Source organism: Papilio machaon, chromosome 7 (genome assembly GCF_912999745.1).
Source record: "Papilio machaon chromosome 7, ilPapMach1.1, whole genome shotgun sequence".
Classification (NCBI taxonomy): domain Eukaryota; kingdom Metazoa; phylum Arthropoda; class Insecta; order Lepidoptera; family Papilionidae; genus Papilio; species Papilio machaon.
This window is the reverse complement of record NC_059992.1, coordinates 4,544,107-4,565,162: the sequence shown is the minus strand read 5'-3', so window position 1 is coordinate 4,565,162 and position 21,056 is coordinate 4,544,107. Positions and strand designations below refer to the sequence as shown.

Genomic DNA, 21,056 nt, shown 5'->3' with positions numbered 1-21,056 from the left:
ACCATTTTCGACTAAACAGACTTTTTTTTAAGGCGTTCGGAGCCACTACGTTTTTTCGTATGAAAGTAAACTTGTAGGTAAATTACTGGGAATGAATTAAATTTATTTAAAAATACAAAATTTAAATATTGTAATTAATTTCATATTGTAAGACAGATTATTTAAGATTAATATTTGAATCAAATTGTAGGAAAAATTATTGACCAAAATGAAATGTAAATGCCGTTTTGAAGCTCGTATAAAAGATAAAAACTTGAATATTCCTGCATTAAATAAATAAGTATAATTAATACAATATTGTAATATTTTTATGAGCATATTTTATATGTAAAACGTGTTTACCTTATCGATAGTTTACCACACGACTCGTCGCCTCACACTGTACTGATGAATATTAAAAAAAAAACACTTTGCACTTTTAAAACACCTTGTTACTTATTTGTCATTATCCAAGTAGATAATTTAAGGGCCAATTAAAAATTATTTGTTTTAATTATAATCTTAAATATGTATATAATAATTCAACAAAATAATTTAAAATAAAGGAATTATAAAAATTAAAACAATAATTTTAAGAAATGATGTTTAATTTATTCTGTTTTATAAAATATCTTATTTACCTTAGGTTTCCACTGCAGATTCCTTCGTATTATTCTCTAAAAACTGTTATGATATTAGGTACGAAAGTACTGAGAGTGAACACTAATCTTAACTAAGTCATTTCAGCTTAAAATAAAAAATATAAAATCATTTATTAAAAAAAAAATTAACATAATATTCAATATAAAAATCTTTTAACATATCTTATAAATAAAATATCTATAGAAAATAGGTAGTAAAAGACTTCATTGACTAACTAAATTTGCAAAAGCAAAATCTTGTTCGCAATATTATTTAACTTAAGATATTTATTTATTAATATTTTTAATTTAATAAATCGTCAATAATAATGTAAACAAATGCTTATAATGGCTTTTATAGGATTTGAAATACCTAACATAAATGACTAAGATGCTTACGAGTTGGAAATGCCTTGTTTACAAAATAGGTCCTTTATTCAGACTTATACAAATTTTAATAAAATGCCGAAACATATTTTAAATTTGATAGAACTTATGATTTAAATGCTACAATATTGATTTAAAAAAAAAAGATCAAAACTTTACATATATATTTTTTTTTTGTAATGGCAACACATACGGCAAGGTAAATTTAATTACTTAATTTTAACATAAAATATTTGGCCTCAATAGCTTATTAATATATTGAGATTCGAATAAAATAATGCCTAAAGATTATTTCACCAAATTAGTTTGTTCCTTTTGTTTATTTGAATAAAATTTATAATATTGTTGAAAAATAAAATTAATTTTCATGAAATCAACGAAACACATATCATATATTAAATGACAATATTTAAAATGTTGGTACACAGCAGACATTAGTTTGAATGCTTTTTTACAACTTATATTTATTTAAATTCTAGTAAATTCATAGAAAAGACAAGATCAATTACTTGACATGTATCATCAAGAATAATGATGATGTCTAAATAAAAAAAATCAGTCATAAATGATTGATTAAATAATTATGGTCCTTCGAGCAGGATGTAATGGTTTTTAATTATATTTAAATTTTAGTGGTTAAACTAATTATTAAAAGGACAAAACTGTAGTATTTTTTAGTTAAATATTCAGCTCATATTGAGCGCATTGGTTCCAAGTAATTGTGTCTTAATTGTCTTAATATTTAGGTACAACTTATGGAATAATTTATTTAAAATGAATTTGTCTTATCTCGATGTTCGTGAGATAGGTCTTGGAATTTTACGCATAACATCTTCCTGTTGGTATTCCAGGTTGCATGGCTTGAGCAGCTCCTGACCTCCTTGGTGGATCCATTTATTTGAAACTAGAAAAAAGTAAGTAAGTTCAAGTAATGATAACAAGTTAATATTAAACTAAACAACATTTAAAGTTAGAGTCCTTTTCCAATAAGCTAGTGTTATATTTTAATAGTAATATTATTATTGTTAGGATGGATGGTTTGTTACTAGATATATCCATAACGGCTCAACAGATCTTGTTGAAATTTGGCACAAATGTAGAACATAGTCTGGAAGAACACATAGGATATTTTTTTTAATTCTGCGCAGATAGAGTCGCGGGCAAGAGCTAGTAGTTGATGACTGACCCCACTTGGAGCCGCGCAGCACGGGGCAGGCGGCATGGCGCGTGGCGATGTCGCCCTCTCCTGACGGGTGCAGGTTCAACCAGAACACGGCCGCGTTCTTCACCGGGAACACGCTCAGACCCAGCTCCGTGAACACAGTGGCGCCCCCCTGAGCCACCTCCGACATCTGTCACCAAATCAAAAACATTAGGAAACGGAAACCTTGATAATAGAGTTTATAATTATTGTAATACTTACGTAAAACAAAACTGTAGCTATTCGGTTTCCGCTAGACTTTTTGAAGGCATTCTCTTCTTTCTGAAATGAAAATTAAATTGCTTGTTATTTTAAATTATAACTTTTTTCAAGATGGCTCCTTCTAGCTCGAAACCGTGATTTTATTTACCACTGTTGAGTTATGTATAATGAGTTTCAAATAAAAATGTGCATTTTTTTTGAAAGTGCAATAACATATACTTATGCAGTAGAGCTTGGTAGTCATACCGTACGACGTACCCTTGCGAAGTCGAAGTGCGGCTCGTAATGTCCCCCGATGCCGTAGTTGACGACCTGCAGCTCCTCGGCGGTGTCCATGGTGAGACCGGTGAAGTCTGCCACACGTCGCGACACGCGCGACACCACATCTGACTCCTCGTCTTTCAGCCACGCCGATTTACTGATGCGGTAGTGAGCTGGGACTAATTCCCCGGTCTTCGGGTCGTGGACGACCGCGCGTTTGAACTGGGAAAGGAATAATAATGTTAAAGAAAAATGTGTTTTTGAGAATGAACGTGGTGGCGCTAGTGTCGTTTTTATATGGCAATTTCGACAAATTTTCATCGAATCAAATACATCTTGTGTTCGACTGCTTGAAGCTTGAGTGAACTTAAACTGTGATAATTATTCTAATAATTTATATATTCTACATATAAAAATTACTTTTCATTACACAATAGTGTTTACAAGGAGGATCGACTTTTGATCCCAACTTAAGTATAGGAAATCGTGGACATTGAATTTTATTTTTCTAATTATTCATATCCTTAATGAACCTAAACTATCCCTGCGTATTATTGACATGTAAGGTGGCGTATTATTTTCTAACTCACCCTCGGCTTAGCCATGTCCTTGATATGTTCTATTTCGTCATCACTCAGGACCTGGTGGAAGACGACAATGTCGGGATCTATATACATCTGCTCCATCTTTATAGGCGCCAGCTTCAGGAACGGATGGTTCTCCGTAAGGTAACTGCATTTCAACCTGAAAACAAACAATGCTTTTTTTAAAAACGATAAACACCGAAAGATAAAGTTTATTCTAAATAGTTTATGAAGTTACCTGCGACTCATTTCGCTGGGTATTTCTATTTCCCCCCTGCACAGAGCTTCGTACACTTTGCGCTCTTTGCTGAGGTAAGACATCGGCTTCGAGTCTTCTTCCTCGTCATCTTCCCCGGTTTCCTGCAACACAACTTCATATTACAGTCGACTCGAGAATCAGTGGCTCTGTTATAAAAATAACATGAAGTATATAAACACATTTCTACTGCTATAACTGATTTTAGTTTTCTATCTTTTATAAAAATAAAAAACAACCTATGAAATGCAATGAATTTGTCAATCGGCAAATGGCTACCGTTTTGCTAAGTGTTAGAAAAAGTTTAATAAAATAATCAATGAATACGGGTGCATATTATTTTTAAACCTATAATGAAGTTTCTATTAAAAAAATCTGCCATGAAACAGTAATAAATAACACTTGATAACTGACCCCTCTCCGTCTCCTCTTCAGTTTCACCTCCGTCTCCGCGATGGTCTTCTGGAAGTGAGGTACGTTGCCGCGCGCGCGAGGGTGTTTTGGTTCCAAAGCTAACAGCTTCTTAGTCCATTGCAACGCGGCTTTCACGTCACCTACAATATATCACTTTATATTTTTTTGCATTATTGAATGGGAGCGAAAATCTTCCTTGATCAAGAGTGTTTGTAGAACTAAATATACCAAAAACATACGTACAAAAAAATCTGTTATATGCAAAGAACAAAGACTGTAGTCTTAGTAACGACTTCCGACATCGATGCCACTAAAAAAACCAAAATAAAATGTCTTCCTTTTCCAGCTGAGGATGCATTACGGCTTCAGAGCTCTTTTTCGGCACATTCAATAAGGAATACATTTTTTTTAATTAAAAAAAACGCGAGAAAACCTTTGACAGATAACAACGGACTTTTGGCGCTGGCGCCACTTAGAGATTCCAGTTTTTTTGCCTAAACACACGTGCAAAAATATTAGTATATCTGTTTTTTAAAGATTTTTTTTGTAATTGTATTATGTAGACTGTAATCATTTCGACATATCATTTGAACAAAGTGACAATAGCTTATTGTAACATTTAGGTGCTTTTTTATAAACGCTTAGCCATAACGTATTAATATGATTTATGTTTGTTATAATTAACCACAAACGTAACAAAAGTATAATATTTAAACCGTTAAAAATATCATTTATAATGGATCAAATATATATTAGAAAATATAAAGAGATTTGTCACTTTGTTCTTACACATACGTAAATACTTACCTAATAAATAATGTGAGAAGCTAATATACTCCAGTATGTCGACCTCCTTAAAGTCATAGATCTCGTTCTCTTCTTTATATTTGCGCAGAGCTTCCAGCATCCAGCGCAGAGAGTTGCTAAAGTCTTTCTCGTTGTACAGTGTGCGGCCTAACTCATAGCAGTCGCCCGCACTCATCGGAGTACTATATTACCACAAAATAAATACATCAAATCCCTTTTAAAACAAACTCCAAACCCTTACTGAGTCGTTTAATGTTTACTTAACCAATACCAAATGTCTCTCTTAGTAAACAATAAACGAATTTCGGTAGTAAATCTTATAAACCAGCAAATATCAATAGAAGAGACATTTTACTAAACCATCTCATAAGTCTTCTTACCTATAAACAACTCCGTTAAGTCTCCCCTCAGCTAGCTCTCCTATGTCTAGCTGGTAGGTGTCCTGCAGACGAGTGAGCGCCTGCGCCGCGCCCGACAAGTCTTCCAAGGTCGGATACTTCACGCCCGCGTGATTCACCGTTATGTTCTTTATGTATTCTGTTAAACATAATAATCAATACATAGTACTCGTATAAAACAAAGTCGCTTTCGCTGTATGTCCGTATGTATGCTTAGATCTTTAAAACTACGCAACGGATTTTGACGCGGTTTTTTTTAATAGATAGAGTGAATCTTAAGGAAGGTTTGTATGTATAATAAATGCATAATATAGTAGAGAAACACTGATAAATTTAAAGTTTTCTAATGTGATGTCGTAAATAAGCACGTTTTTTTGCGCTTATATTGCAAACGCTGGCTGAACCCTACGAGATAGACCAAAATAATGTACTACAGTATTGTTCACCTTAAAAAGTTCAACAAAAAAGTCCGCGATGGTATATGTCTATCTCTTAGGGATAACCCAGCATAACCATTTTTATTCTTTTACGAAGTGATTTTAAACAATACAGCATTAATCCTTATCCATTTAAGTACCTTAAATAAATTGTGCATTTATTCTGTAGTAGGTATATTTTGCATTGCACCCGTGCGAAGCCGGGGCGGGTCGCTAGTATATTATAGTTTATAGTTCATATTCTAATATGTATCATAAATACGAAAGTTTGGATGTTTGTTAGAAGGTATCTCCAGTACGGTGCAACTGATTTCGATTAAATTTGTCATGAATGTAGAAGTCTGAAAGAACACATAGGGTACAAATTAAGTTTTTTTATTGCTCGTGACACCGTCCGTGCAAGAGCTAATAATATTAAAAATTCAAAACTTTAGATGGATAGACGGATATTTGTTAGAAGGTATCTCCAGACGGCTCAACAGACCACGATTAAATTTGGTATAGATATAGAACTTAGTCATAGAAAAGAACAAGTAGGCTACTTATCAAGTTTTTTTTTTATTTCGACCGGACGAAGTCGCGGGCTAAAGCTAGTAATTTATAAATTCTTAAAATCTTTCGCCATGTCACTCCCACGACAAGAACAAACAAAAAAATTTAGCACACATTTATTTATGTTAGTCGTGACTCTTGACTCTTTGTCGCCGTTGACTTCGACACTTGAAATGAGGAAAGATTCGTATTGTGATATTTTGACAAGGATACTCTGCACCAAAATGTTTAGATTAATTTGATGTTATAAATACTTAGAACGCATCGTACTGAGACGATTTATCAAATGTTTCAGAACATAGTCCCTTTAAAGGAAAAACAACATATTTTACTATCCCTATCTAAATAGATTCTGTTACATATATGCCTATAAGGAAGATCGCCGACGCAGCAGTGCGTTGACTTCGCTGCGACCCACTTAAGTGGACACGAGGCGCTGAGGCAGCATTGACACCGATGTTTCGTAATTATTAATTGTAATAGATTAAGCAATTCCAATCCTAACTTCGGAGGGAACATAGCATAGTTAGTAATAAGTTTTTATTTGTAATTTTTATTAATTAAATTAAATTATAAGAATCAATCTCGGTTTTTTTTGGAACCTTCGGCTGTGGCAAACATAATTGGCGCAGTCGGTAGGATACTCGCGGGTCTATTTGCGAGTATAAAATTCTTCAAGAATAGAAGATCATCGCGGGCGGCCCGGGCGACTTTCCAGTCCCTCATCGAGTATCCAGCAACGAACCTGCTGCACGCCGGAGGAGAATCCAGTCATCGATTCACCAAAGAATACCAGATTAATATGATACTGTAAGTACACTTGAATTGTTCACGTGTTGCTTCCTTTTTATCCTAAGTCTTAGTTATCCTATACCAAAATTTTCCACCCTAAACCTTTAGGTAAATCGCGGGCACCTGCATCGCAGCAGGCTCGTCGACGTACTTTAGACCTAGATAGAAATTTAGATTTAGATATTTACTTAGGTGATATATTCTTAGAAAACAGTATGAGTACGGACCCAGACACCATTTTCAAGGTCCTGCGTCCCGTACCAGAGTTCGACGGCAACCCTAATGTGTTGCCTCGATTTATTAATATATGCGACCAGATAGTGGCAAAATATATAAGCGCTGCCCCTGGGAGCGAATTATCGAATTTATGTCTTTTAAACGGTATTTTAAATAAAATAACGGGCACCGCCGCGTGCACCCTTAACTCAAACGGCATACCGGATAGTTGGGCCGGAATAAGAACTAATCTAATTAACAATTTCAGCGATCAAAGAGACGAAACCGCCTTATACAATGACCTCTCTTTAGCCGTTCAAGGAAATAGGACTCCACAAGAGTTCTATGACCATTGTCAAAGTTTATTTAGTACATTAATGACTTATGTAACACTACACGAGACTTTAAAGACAACAATTGACGCAAAAAGGCAATTATATAGGAAAGTTACTATGCAGGCGTTTGTTCGTGGCCTTAAGGAGCCTTTAGGGTCCCGAATAAGATGCATGCGACCCCCGACAATCGAAAAAGCATTAGAATTTGTACAGGAGGAATTAAACGTGCAGTACTTACATCAACGGCACGAGTCCCCAAGAGCCCCACAAAATTTTAAATTAAATATACCCGTAAATTATACACCCCAACCGCGTCCTCAACCCTTCCAAATGTCAGTACCTAGCTGGCCGATGCAACTAGGACCACGTATGGCAAACCAAGTTCAACCACAACCTTTTAAATTTAATCCCCCACAAAATCAACCCCATATGCCAACTCGAACCCAACAAATGTTCCGCGCACTACCCCGTAACTACAACCCCCAAAGTAATGTATTCCGTATACCACCTAGAAATAATCCTCTACAAAATTCAGGCCCCAAGCCGATGAGTGGAGTTCAACATTTCGCACCAAAGGTGTTACCCCATACCTCAATGACAGGTCATAATTGGTTTAAGTCAGGTAACCCACCACCGACTAATTACTTCAAGTCGAGAGATATGAATGTTCATGAATTAAGTTCCCCTTATGACGAATATTATCCGTCCGAATACTATTATTACGAACCGCAATACTACCAACCCGATTATACAGACTATAATGCATTCGATTACAACTATAACTCCGATGTGACATGTTACGACGAGACAGATAATCCGACTTGTGACTCGACAGACGACATAGAAACTCAGCCAGGTCATAGTCAAGACGATAAGGATTTTCGGATTGCGAAGTCCTCAGGAAAGCCAAGATAGAACTTAATTTACAGACACAACGACAGTTACCTTACATTCGTATCGCGAACCCGCCGCTTAAACTTCTAATTGACACCGGCGCGAATCAATCTTTTATCAGCCCTGAAGCGCTACAAAATTATTTCCCGCATATTCCACTCAATTACGATCCGTTCGAGGTAACTAATGTGCATGCCACCAGTAGAAATAATTATTCCGTATCATTACCGTGTTTTAAAGAATTTAACGATTCCAGTTACATAAAGTTATTCGTTTATCGCTTTCACGATTACTTTGACGGTTTAATAGGATTAGATTTACTAAGTAAATGGGAAGCGAAAATAGACTTAAAAGATTTTCGCTTAATCACGCACTCCGCGACGAATCCTATTCGTATGTACGATTCACGTAATATAAATTTGTACGAGGATATAATTCCAGCTAGTTCCTCTAAGTTAATTCGTATCCCTATTAACACTTCCGACGGTGACGTTCACGTAAAAGAGCAAATAATCTGCAATTGTATAATTCATGAATGTATTACCAACGTAAGCAACAACCGCGGTTATATCGAAGTAGAGAACCCTACCCAAAACGACATAGTCTTTTCGCTCAACCACCCAGCGCAAGCCGAGCTTTTTAATATAGAGAGTTACCGTAGCTCAAAGCTCACACGCGTAGACGATGTCATATCTCGATTACGAACGGACCATCTAAATGAAGAGGAAAAAGCAAACCTTATCAATCTTTGTTCACGTTATTCGGATGTTTTTTATATTGAAGGCGAAAAATTAACTTTCACGAATAAAATAAAGCACAGAATAAAAACTACCGATGAAGTTCCGGTTTACACGAAATCTTATCGTTACCCGTTCATACATCGTCAAGAAGTTAGGGACCAAATTAAGAAAATGTTAGACCAAGGCATTATAAGACCTTCCGACTCCGCTTGGAGTTCTCCCATTTGGATTGTTCCGAAAAAAGCTGACGCTTCTGGAAAACAGAAGTGGCGTTTAGTAGTCGATTTCCGTAAATTAAACGAGAAAACCATTGACGATAAATACCCTATACCTAATATAAATGATGTTTTAGACAAGTTAGGAAAATGCCAGTACTTTACAACGTTAGACTTAGCTAGCGGATTTTATCAAGTGGAAATGGACCCTGAAGATATCTCAAAAACAGCATTCAATGTTGAGCACGGTCATTTCGAGTTCTTACGCATGCCGATGGGTCTCAAAAACAGTCCATCTACCTTTCAACGAGTTATGGATAATGTTCTAAAAGGATTACAAAATAATATATGTCTCGTTTATCTGGACGACATCATTGTATTTAGCACATCACTACAGGAGCATATGGTTAACCTAGAGAAAGTTTTCCAGCGTTTAAAAGATTCTAACTTTAAAATTCAAATGGACAAGTCCGAGTTCCTCAAGCTTGAAACTGCATACCTGGGACATATAATTAGTAGAGACGGTATTAAACCCAATCCGGATAAAATCTCAGCAATCGAAAAATATCCGATACCGAAAACCCCAAAGGAAATTAAACAATTTTTAGGACTTCTTGGTTATTATCGCAAGTTCATACCGGATTTCGCGCGTATAACAAAACCGCTTACTCAATGTTTAAAAAAAGATAGAAAAATAACTTTAGATTCCGAATATGTTAATTGCTTTCAGAAATGCAAGACTCTTCTTACGAATGACCCCATACTTCAATACCCGGATTTTAGTAAAGAATTCATACTCACGACAGATGCTTCCAATATCGCTATTGGCGCTATTCTATCTCAAGGCCCGATAGGTTCCGATAAACCCATATGTTATGCGTCGCGCACCTTAAACGACAGCGAACTTAACTATAGTACTATAGAAAAAGAACTTCTCGCGATCGTCTGGGCGACTAAGTACTTTAGACCTTATCTTTTTGGCCGAAAGTTTAAAATCCTAACTGATCATAAACCGTTACAATGGATGATGAATTTAAAAGAACCGAATTCACGTCTTACCAGATGGAGATTGCGCTTAAGCGAGTACGATTTCACGGTTGTATATAAAAAAGGTAGATATAACACTAACGCGGACGCCCTCTCGCGTATCGAAATTCACAATGAGAATACCTCCTTGATAGAAGAAATAGACGAGCTTAACTCTCTAATCGCTAATCCCTCAGAGATTATCCCCACATTAGCTGACTCTTCTACCGAGACAGTGCATACCAGTAACGAACACCCTATACTCGAGATCCCAATAACCGACGAACCACTTAATAAATTTCATAGGCAATTATGTTTTACAATCGTTAGCGACATTAAGAGGAAACCGACAGTAACTAAACCGTTCGAAACGCATGTGCGTATTGCTGTACAAATATCAGAAAATAATCTCGAAAACGACGTAATTAACGCTATCAAAGAATATGTCAGTCCCAAAGTTAAGACTGGGTTATTAATAAATCCACCTCTCGCTATGTATTCCATTATCCCTATAATTCAAGATAAATTTAGAAGTTCTTCCATGAATCTTGTGTTAACAAAATCCGAGCGAGAAAACGTAAAAGAATATTTACACCAACAGGACATAATTCGGCACTATCACGATGGAAAAACCAACCATCGCGGCATAAACGAATGTTACCTAGCGCTTTCTGGAAAATACTATTGGCCTAAAATGAAGGAACAAATAACTAAATTTATTAACGAATGTACAATATGCGGACAAGCGAAGTACGACAGGAATCCCATTAGACCACAATTCAATATCGTACCCCCTGCCACCAAACCCTTGGAGATTGTTCACATGGATTTATTAACAATTCAAAACGAAAAGTATATAACGCTAGTGGACGTTTTTACAAAGTACGGTCAAGCTTATAACTTACGAGACGGTACGGCAATTAGTATTTTACAAGCTTTGCTACATTACTGTACGCATCACGGAGTTCCTATGACGTTAGTGACCGATAACGGAACAGAATTTACTAATCAGCTCTTTGCCGAATTCGTTAGAATACATAAAATTAACCACCACCGAATTTTGCCACATTCGCCGAATGATAATGGAAATATCGAACGTTTTCACTCAACTCTTTTAGAACATATTAGAATTCTAAAATTAAAGCATAAAGACGAACCAATCGTTAACCTCATACCTTACGCGATAATCGCATATAATAGTTCGATTCATAGCTTTACTAAGTGTAGACCTTTTGATTTATTAACAGGACATTTCGATCCCAGAGATCTTAACGATATTAACTTTAATGAGCATCTCTTACAACAATATCTGCAAAATCACAAGGCGCGAATGGAAATCGTATATGAAATAGTGAATAAATCAACCCTTGCGTCTCGTACAGCTCTTATAGAGAGTCGGAATAAAAACCGCGAACCCGAAACTGAATATGTCCCTCAGCAACAGGTATTCATTAAAAATCCCTTCGCTAATCGCCAAAAAACGGCCCCTCGTTATACTCAGGATACAGTTTTAGCCGATTTGCCTATACATATTTACACGTCAAAGAAACGCGGGCCTGTAGCTAAGAACAGACTGAAACGCGTGTCTAAGACGGCTAAATTGTTTCAGGATACTACTACTGTTGACGACGGAAAAGACACTGTCTCAAGAAATAAAACTTGAGAGCTTAGCAGATGGACCAGGACTTTTACCCTACAAACTTGGACCGACAAGACTTACGACTAATTACCACACATTTTTGCAATATATTAAATTAAATGACATAGCTGACAGAACCGATACCATACAGACTCAACTGCGTAACATAGAAGCGCGACTTGACAATGACACTTATTCACTGTATGAAATTCAAATTAACTATCTTACTGCTAAACTCCATAAAGTATCGAACCAGTTAAAGTCACTACAGCCTACACGAGTAAAGAGAGGACTTGTTAACGGCTTTGGATCCATTATAAAGAGTGTGACCGGGAATCTTGACTATTCCGACGCCGTTAAGTACGACAGCGCTATTAAAACGTTACAGGACAGTCAAACTAAAGTAGTTAATGACTTTAATAATCATATAAGTCTTAGTAAAGAGTGGATGTCTCGACATAATACGATATTAATAGAATTAGCTAATAACCAGCATAAAATTAACGAGACTTTACATTTAATTCTAGACCGAAATGCTTATAGAGACTCGAGTTTAATTAAATACGCTAAATTTGCACAATTACTAGATATTATAAGTGAAAATATAGATGATTTATTAGCAGAATTACTTAGGATAGAGAATACGTTAGCTTTATACGCGCATCGAGCGCACATCATTCTATGTTAGATATAACTACATTAAAATCGATGCTAGATAAACTTAAGAGGGTATATAATAAGGGTCAAATATTAGATTTAGAACTTAGAGAATACTATGATATAATTAGGACAGGGTCATATTATGCTGACGATAGAATAGTTATAATTTTTAAATTTCCTATAGTTTCCTTAGATATATATAACCTATATCGACTATCGGTCGTTCCTAACAAACACAACCAAGCCCTAATTCCTTCCTATCCATATATAGCAACATCTGAAAAATATCATGTGTACATAGAGGCAGAATGCCCGAAGTTAAGCACCTGGTATTTATGTGAAAAGGACGTGGGAACCCAAATGCGAACAGATGGGGATTGCATCAAGAAACTTATAACCAGTCAAGTCCTAGAGAATTCCTGCAGATTCCATAATATCTCTTTAACCAAGGAGGCTATGGAAAAATTGGACGATCAGCACTTTGTCGTGTGCTTCCCTCATCCAACGAGAGTGGAACTATTCTGTGGAAAAACTGACTACACCTCTTTACAAGGGAGCTATCTAACCACTATCCCAATTAACTGTTACTTAAGAACTAAGGAATTCACCATCACGAATGACAACGACGAAATAAAGGGCCAACCTCTAAAAATAATGAAAATTCCATATGACATAAAAGATCAAGTCGCACACGTTAAACACATAAATCTTAACTCAATCAACCTGCAAGGACTTCACGATATTCAGGAACAGCTAACTTTCGAAAATCCGATACAACTCAACAGCCTTAATTCGGACACCATATTATACCATACGACGATACCATTTTATACCCTTGCATGCAGTGCAGCTATTCTTATCGGATTAGGACTCTGGTACAAGTGGTGGAGGCCAACTAAGAAGGAAAACCTTACAAATCTACCACCGCGAGTATATGAAGATGTTAAAGAAAATCGAAGCCAAGACCCTGAGTTCCCAGCAACATTTTCGCTTAAAGTTCTCAAATAGTTGCTGGTCTGCGGGGGGAGGTGTTACATATATGCCTATAAGGAAGATCGCCGACGCAGCAGTGCGTTGACTTCGCTGCGACCCACTTAAGTGGACACGAGGCGCTGAGGCAGCATTGACACCGATGTTTCGTAATTATTAATTGTAATAGATTAAGCAATTCCAATCCTAACTTCGGAGGGAACATAGCATAGTTAGTAATAAGTTTTTATTTGTAATTTTTATTAATTAAATTAAATTATAAGAATCAATCTCGGTTTTTTTTGGAACCTTCGGCTGTGGCAAACATAATTATTCAAAAACAATTTAAAGTTATTTGTTTTTATATGCATTTTTTCTCTGTTTTATCTAGATTATATAGGTTATTAGCTGTCACTCGCGACTCCGTCCGTTAAAAAAAAAAATAGATATATATAAAAATAGATAAATGAAAAATAGATGTTGGCCGATTCTCAGACCTACTGAATATGCTCACAAAATTTCATAAGAATCGGTCAAGCCGTTTCGGAGGTGTACGGTAACGAAAACTGTGACACGAGAATTTTATATATAGGTTATGTAAAATAAAAGTTATACTCTAAAGAGTGAAAACACACTCTATATTATTTTTTCATCAAAGTTGCGGGAAATAGGTAATATGAAATGATAAAGCAAATATCACACTACATTAGCACTTTATGGTTTATTTCTGCTAATAGACCGTGTCATTACGCAATACTAGAGCTAACATTTAAACATATTTTTAACGCTTAATTAACCACATCAAACAATTTTATTTACCAGACATTTATGACGAATAAACGAATAAATATTAACAGCTGCATAACTAAAGAATTTTTATACCTTCTCTTTAAAAAAGTCTTTAAAATAAATTTGACCGACACACCGGTATAGCCACAGATTCCGTCGATGTAGTCAATTAACAGTATCCGTTTTAAATAAAGCACGCAATAAAAATATTTGACATGTGCTAAAACCTAACGGGTTTACTTTATACAGGTTCTTGGGATAGGGTCTTTGACGTTATTGATTTATAAAATACCCACTGTTAAGTACAAATATATTCAAAAATACTAAAAAGCCAGGCTATTATAAAATTTCAGACCACAAATATTTAATTTTTTTTATATCTAACGAGCAAACGTCCACCTGAATTCACCTAAATAGCGAGGCGACCTTTGCCCATAGACATCCGCAAATGCAGATGCGTTGCTTACCTTTTATAAACGGAGAAGGGGACGCACAAAAAGAGGATTGGGCTGTTATAAATTTAATGGCATTTAATTATTTTTTTTATCAGTAGGAAATCCGATTGTTATGTAAGGAAAAGTTTACCGTTGTATGGCCCTGGTCATGTTTAAAAAAAAAACAGATATCTATCTACCTCTATTGATTTGTTATATGAAAACAACCATTCTTCTTATTCGAATGCAACTGTTGTTGAACTCATATTGTACTACACATTCCGAACACGTGTATACAACTGTATGTCAATGTTAGGTATTCATCATTTAGAAAGAATATAAATTCAACGTCGTCCGTGTCTGGATTGTCCCTTGCGATACATGTTTACGAATCATTTCTAACTGTTAAATAAATAAAAAATCGGTTTGACGAAATTGTCTATTTTAAGATGCTACGTGTTTTAGTCAAATTTACATTAATTTTAAAACATACAATTTTATTTTATTTAAGGAAATTGGGATACGATACCCCTAATACCTACAATATACGATAAATTTATAGAATTACTAGCTGTCGCCCGCGACTCCGTCCACGCGTATTTAAAAAAACTTAATAGGGATATGAAAAATAGACAGTAGCCGATTCTCAGACCTATTGAATATGAATATAAAATTTTATGAGAATCGGTCAAGCCGTTTCGGAGGAGTTCAAGTTCGAACCCCGTGACACGAGAATTTTTTGTATAAGATATATAAGATAAATATGTCGCATTCCTTAAGGTAGACTTTTAGATTAAGGTCTAACCTGAAAAAGACGTTGTTTTGCTAAACATATATATGTTTACAATTATACTTTATAAAATGTGAATTTTTGTAAATATAAATTGTATACTCACCGGTTCCAATTTTGATGCTCTTTTCAATAAAATCCAAGTCAGTTGTCAATCGTTTGATGAGGGTGAATGCATTGATAGGGTTCCCCAAATAATTGGGAATGTCCTCCATCGCCATCCCGTGTTCTTTCTTGTATAGATTCAGATGTCTACAAAGCAAAAGACTGTTATAATTATAACTTCTTATCTGGGTATCTGCGACAACTTAGAAAGATCGAGAGTATATTCTAAAATATTTAACCCCGAAAAGATATATGAGTAAGTAAATAAGAAAATGTACTTCTTCAAAACGTATAATCTTTTCTCCTCCTTTTGAATATAGTCATCTAAATCATCGATGATCTTCTTATGGGTCTCCAGTAGCGGTTCCACCTCCGATATAGCAGTGAACAGCTCGGCGCGCGTCCATGACCATGTGGCGAAGCAAACAGCGTAGAGTAAATAATTGCACCGCATTTTGTGACCTGCAACAACGAAAATAAATATATTACTAGATTCTAGAATTAATAGTTCATTCAGATAGTGATAAAAATAAACTAAGATATTCCTCGTTTGGATCCAATTCCAAATCAAGTCAATGGCGCACATCACTGAGTTATTTTGTGAAAATTGAGATATCTCTCTACTCTCTACTTTATCAAGTAGAGTATATTGCGAAATAACTTGCAATTTACGCGTTTTAGCGTAATGTTCAGTTTATCTATGGATTTTAATTGCAAAAAGATATAGGCTGTACTCAAACCTCTTTAGGAAAGGCTTAAAAAAACTACAACAAAATTCGCTATTAGTTAGTAGCATAAAATAGTAAAACAGGATGTCAGTTAGACAATATTTTTTCGTAAAACAAATCTCAGTAAAACTCCAATCTCTCGTCAATCCATTTATTTATAAAATAATTATGCTGTTTAATGGTCTGCAATTCTCATTACAACAAGGTGGCTTTTAACATTTGCCGAGGCCAGCGATCTTTTACCTTTTTTTTTGAGACTAATGACTATAATTTTTTTACTAATGACTAACATCTAAAAGCTAACCGGTTAAATGTCACATGAGTCAAAATATCAAGCACGTAGTTAATGATTATATTTTGTTACCGTCGGTTTACACTGCCGAAACACATGTACAAAAGCAAAGTGCTCCTTTTATCCTCTTTGACAAAACAGAGATAGCATTATGTTTATATTTCATTGCATTATATTTCGAATATTCGAACGGTCAAATAAAAGCCTCAGCGTCCTTGTGTTAACAGGGTTATGTGAAACTTGTGTAATTCGCAGACCTGTGGCGCCCTTGCTGACCATTGTCCTGGGCGGTAGCCTAATCACGCTCTACCCTAACGCCGGCTCTGGCCTAGTGTTCATTTGACTATCCTGTCTAGACAATGTAAAGTGTAGCAGACAATTATCAGATTCGTTCAGTCGAATCAACATATAATTCGTTAACATGTACATCAGTGTTCTTGTAGTTAAGTCAATATTGTATATAATTTAAAATCTTTTAAAATATTGTTAACAAACCGATAAGACAAACTCATGCTGCTGCTACTGTGGAGTAATAGTCGTACAGAATAATTTTTAGTCAGACACCATAAACAAAAAATAATATTAGAAATTAGAATTTTACTTGCATATCGACCTTTACTGTTTGGCTGTTATAATTTGTTAACTGTTTGAAATGTGTTAATATAATGTTATACTATGTATAAATAATCAAATAACTTATTTCCTCGTAATCACGAAGTGTTATAAAAGTTACAGCCGCGACACGAACATTGCATACACATATTTTATTAAACATTTTAGGTTATATTTTAAAGCTTTACATAAATTTTACATTTTATTACATATTATTGAAAATACCGGTATTTTTTATTTCGGTAAGATCAACTACGTAATATCAAAGTAGGAATAATTTTAAATATCAAGTAAATATACATTTATAAAACTTCAAAATATTCTAGAATGTAAAAGATGTAATAGTTTACGCATATAAAAAACGTGCCGCAAATCACATCAACAATTATAACAGTTTAATACATAGAATGTTGAAGCAATCAAACACAATCCTCACTGCGAGTACATAGCTAAACAAGCAAATGATCTAATTACCAAATACATCGTTCACTTACCAACAATTAAAGGCGTTACTAGCGATAACTCTAAATGTATACGGTAATAAATATATCGTTTATTTATTCCAACAGCATTGATACAACTTAATTCACAATCTGCAAAAATAAACTTCTCGCGAACCGTACGTGACGAGTGCGCCAGCGCACAGCCACACTCGGTCAGGTCAATGAACAAATAAAATCTGTCCGTTCAGAAACTAGCGGCGACTGACCTTATCTAACGTCTCGCTGACATGGCCCAATAATAAACGATGCGTACGTAACAATCAATTCATATTTAGTACCCACTCCAACTAGCAATTGCTTTTTTGTGTCATGTATGTTGATACTCAACGCAAACGTAAAATGGTAATAATTTCTTAGTGTAGATTTCTCATACGACTCACTCTCATACTCACTTAGCGGTAATTTAGCGACTCTGTGTAGCAGTTAAAGTGAAAGCTTATTGCAACATTTATTACTATTCATTTATACTAGCTTAAATAACATGTACAAAACGTATACATAATTAAATACTACCTACTGGAATTTTAAAGATCTATCTACGTTATCAGCCGCCGGTTGCGCGACGGCGACGTGACTACACCCAGCGGAAGCTTATCTGCCATCTCATTCATATACAACATTCGCTTTTTTTTCACAATAATGATACTTAAACGGATTTATAAGTATAAATAAACTTTTAATTTTTTGCGTAAAATTGATTCGAAGGTTTTATTATATTAGCTTGATTACATAACTGTACATAATTAAGTTACAAATAACCTTTCTACACCATATTCCTAGATCGTTTTGATTCGAACGAAAACAGAACTCTATCTATATTCTACACGAAAAATGCTAGAACTAAATTTTACTGAATTAGGTGAAAATCTTTAATTTCACTTTAAATTATCTACGAACGAAGACTTCTCGTCAATCTCCTTTTTTTAAATGAATAATAACCCTCCTTGGGTTACGATAAAACTCTCAGGTAGTGAGTAATAATTGATAGGCATAATAGTAGTTCTGCATTATTTATTTGTAACAAATTGTGCTATAATCTCCCGAAAGTGTATACGTAATAATTGATAGGAAATACAGATGTCGGCAATTTGGTCCTCTCCTTGCTGTGTGTATAGTGTATATTAAATACGACATGTGAAGATTTAAATATTTTTTCGTATGCAAGATAACTACCACAAAGAAATAGAGACTAGAAGATAGATCTTTTAGTGCAATAGAGATAGGCTTATCAGGAATAAGAATGTTAGGTATCTGAGAGTATCATTATAAAACAGAAGGGTAGAGACCACCTAAAATTAATAAAGAATCAATTCCCATTACACTAGACAGATTTTGATGAGTATAATTTTATAAAAGATAACCAAAAATAATTGGTTTATTGACCTTTGTTGTTTATAACACTTTTTATTTCCAATGATTGGTTGTAACTTTGTTGGGTTATAATAATTACAAACAATAAAACATTTAGCATAAAAAATGAATAAAATAAGGAAATAATTCAGCAGTATGCAAATGATATGCTTGTGTTGATTTGATTAGTTACCCAGTTGATTAGTTAAGGATGGTAGTCACATGATTTTTTTATGATACTGCCTACCAGATATTGAAACAGATTAATTAATAATTATTATTAGAAACAGTAATCTTGACAAAAATATATACACATGCACTTCAAGACAAAGAAGTGTACATCTGAATCTGCATTAGCAAGAATTGGATAAGTGAGTAACCTCTATAAGTGAATTATTGTCCAGTCCAGATGGAAAACTATGGTATTTTTAACATCAAAAGTTGGCAAACAAGCAAACAGCCACACAAATTCACCGAAATAGTGAGGCGACCATTGCCCATAGTCATCTAAAAATGCAGATGTGTTGCCTATCTTTAGTTAACAGAGATTGGGACACACAGAAAGAGGACATTTCCCCTTCCTGTGTCCCCTTTTCAAATGAAACATGGAATTGCTTCAACTTCGCACCTGTCTTCTGTGTGGTTATGGTATTGCATCAGATGACCCGGCCCATTAATGCACCCAAAACATTGTTGTTGTGGGTTCTACCACTGTTGTTGGTCAGATATGATCAGAGAGTATAAGCAAAAAAATATTGCAGTGCCTCAGGCTCTTGCTAATACAGGTTCAATTGTAATTCATAAAATTACATTATCACATACTCTACTACATCTCTAGTTTTAAATTCTATATCTACCATTTTCTGTTTAATGTGATTTTTATACTTATTAAAATAAGAGGGGAAAAATTTGAAATCCCCCATTACATACATATTACATTTGTGTTAATTTCTAGCCTAACATGGACTTTATTTGCATATGCTTTAGTTTTTATAAGGAGCATAATGGTATAAAATTAAGACATTATAAGGCCGACAAATATGATAACAATATAACAATTTACTTAATAAGTTTATGAGTACGGTTTCAATCTCTATTGACAGCGTTTCAACTGTATTTAAAGGATTAACTTACTTCTACAGATTTAAAAGAATATAATTTAAATTAATATCTAAGTACATATATATGATTAGTTTGAGATTACTTTCATCGTAAAAAATAACTAGATATCGTACTTACGTGACTTGAAGACTTCTATGTGCTTAAATTAATCGTGCCGAAGTTTTAATTCGATCTTCATAAATAGTATTGGCATATTAAATGAAGTCGCGTACAACACAAATATTAGTAAACCAAACGAATTTAGTCAACTTACAAAATTAAATTGATGGTTGACACTTTGACATTGACATTTAACAATATCATTTTCAATTTTTTTTGTTTTTCTTATGTTGTTTTGTTCCACGGTGTTTTTCATAGTGTCTTAGGTAAAATTTGGTGTAAAACGCAATTTTCAATAGTAATCTTAAATTCTCTGTTGATTCTTTATTTCAGATCGGTGGCGATGCATTTGTCACTAATCTCTATAAATGGACTGGCTATGAAACGTAGCATTTTATGCCTATTTGATTTACGCTTTTTTTTGTGCTATTAATGGCGGTGACTTGATTTGGAACTAATAATGTAGAAAGAATTAACTGTCACGTAACAGCAACTGGACGCTGAAACCGGCACCGGCACAAAGCAAAAGTTGTAATTTTCAGGCAATCGCCTATCCATTTATAGAGGTCAATGATTTCAGTGCATTTATTTAAATATCGAAAATCTC

General features: G+C 34.7%; 1 protein-coding gene across 2 annotated transcripts; it reads right to left on the bottom strand.

Annotated features, from left to right (window-relative positions):
• Positions 1-1,647: 1,647 nt before the first annotated feature.
• On the bottom strand, positions 1,648-20,615 carry LOC106714791 (prolyl 4-hydroxylase subunit alpha-1-like). Of its 2 annotated transcripts, none has more exons than XM_045678523.1 (12): positions 20,468-20,615; positions 16,022-16,205; positions 15,745-15,890; positions 5,133-5,289; positions 4,753-4,934; positions 3,946-4,085; positions 3,514-3,635; positions 3,282-3,435; positions 2,689-2,913; positions 2,431-2,490; positions 2,194-2,359; positions 1,648-1,911 (listed from the first exon to the last, which is right to left on the bottom strand). In XM_045678523.1, the coding sequence occupies exons 2-12, from the start codon at positions 16,195-16,197 to the stop codon at positions 1,793-1,795; spliced, it is 1,647 nt and encodes a 548-aa protein (XP_045534479.1). In that variant the 5' UTR covers positions 16,198-16,205; positions 20,468-20,615; the 3' UTR covers positions 1,648-1,792. The 2 variants fall into 2 exon arrangements, with proteins under 2 accessions (XP_045534479.1, XP_014363385.2); XM_014507899.2 differs by lacking the exon at positions 20,468-20,615 and adding an exon at positions 17,870-18,057.
• Between the last annotated feature and the right edge of the window lie 441 nt (positions 20,616-21,056).

Excerpts from the sequence above, each read along its gene's own strand:
- LOC106714791 (XM_045678523.1), bottom strand. The coding sequence starts at position 16,197 with ATGCGGTGCAATTATTTACTCTACGCTGTTTGCTTCGCCACATGGTCA. Across the intron at positions 4,086-4,752 it reads CTTCTCACATTATTTATTAG|GTGACGTGAAAGCCGCGTTG; the intron begins GTAAGTATTTAC and ends GATATATTGTAG. Across the intron at positions 1,912-2,193 it reads GCTGCGCGGCTCCAAGTGGG|TTTCAAATAAATGGATCCAC; the intron begins GTCAGTCATCAA and ends ACTTTTTTCTAG.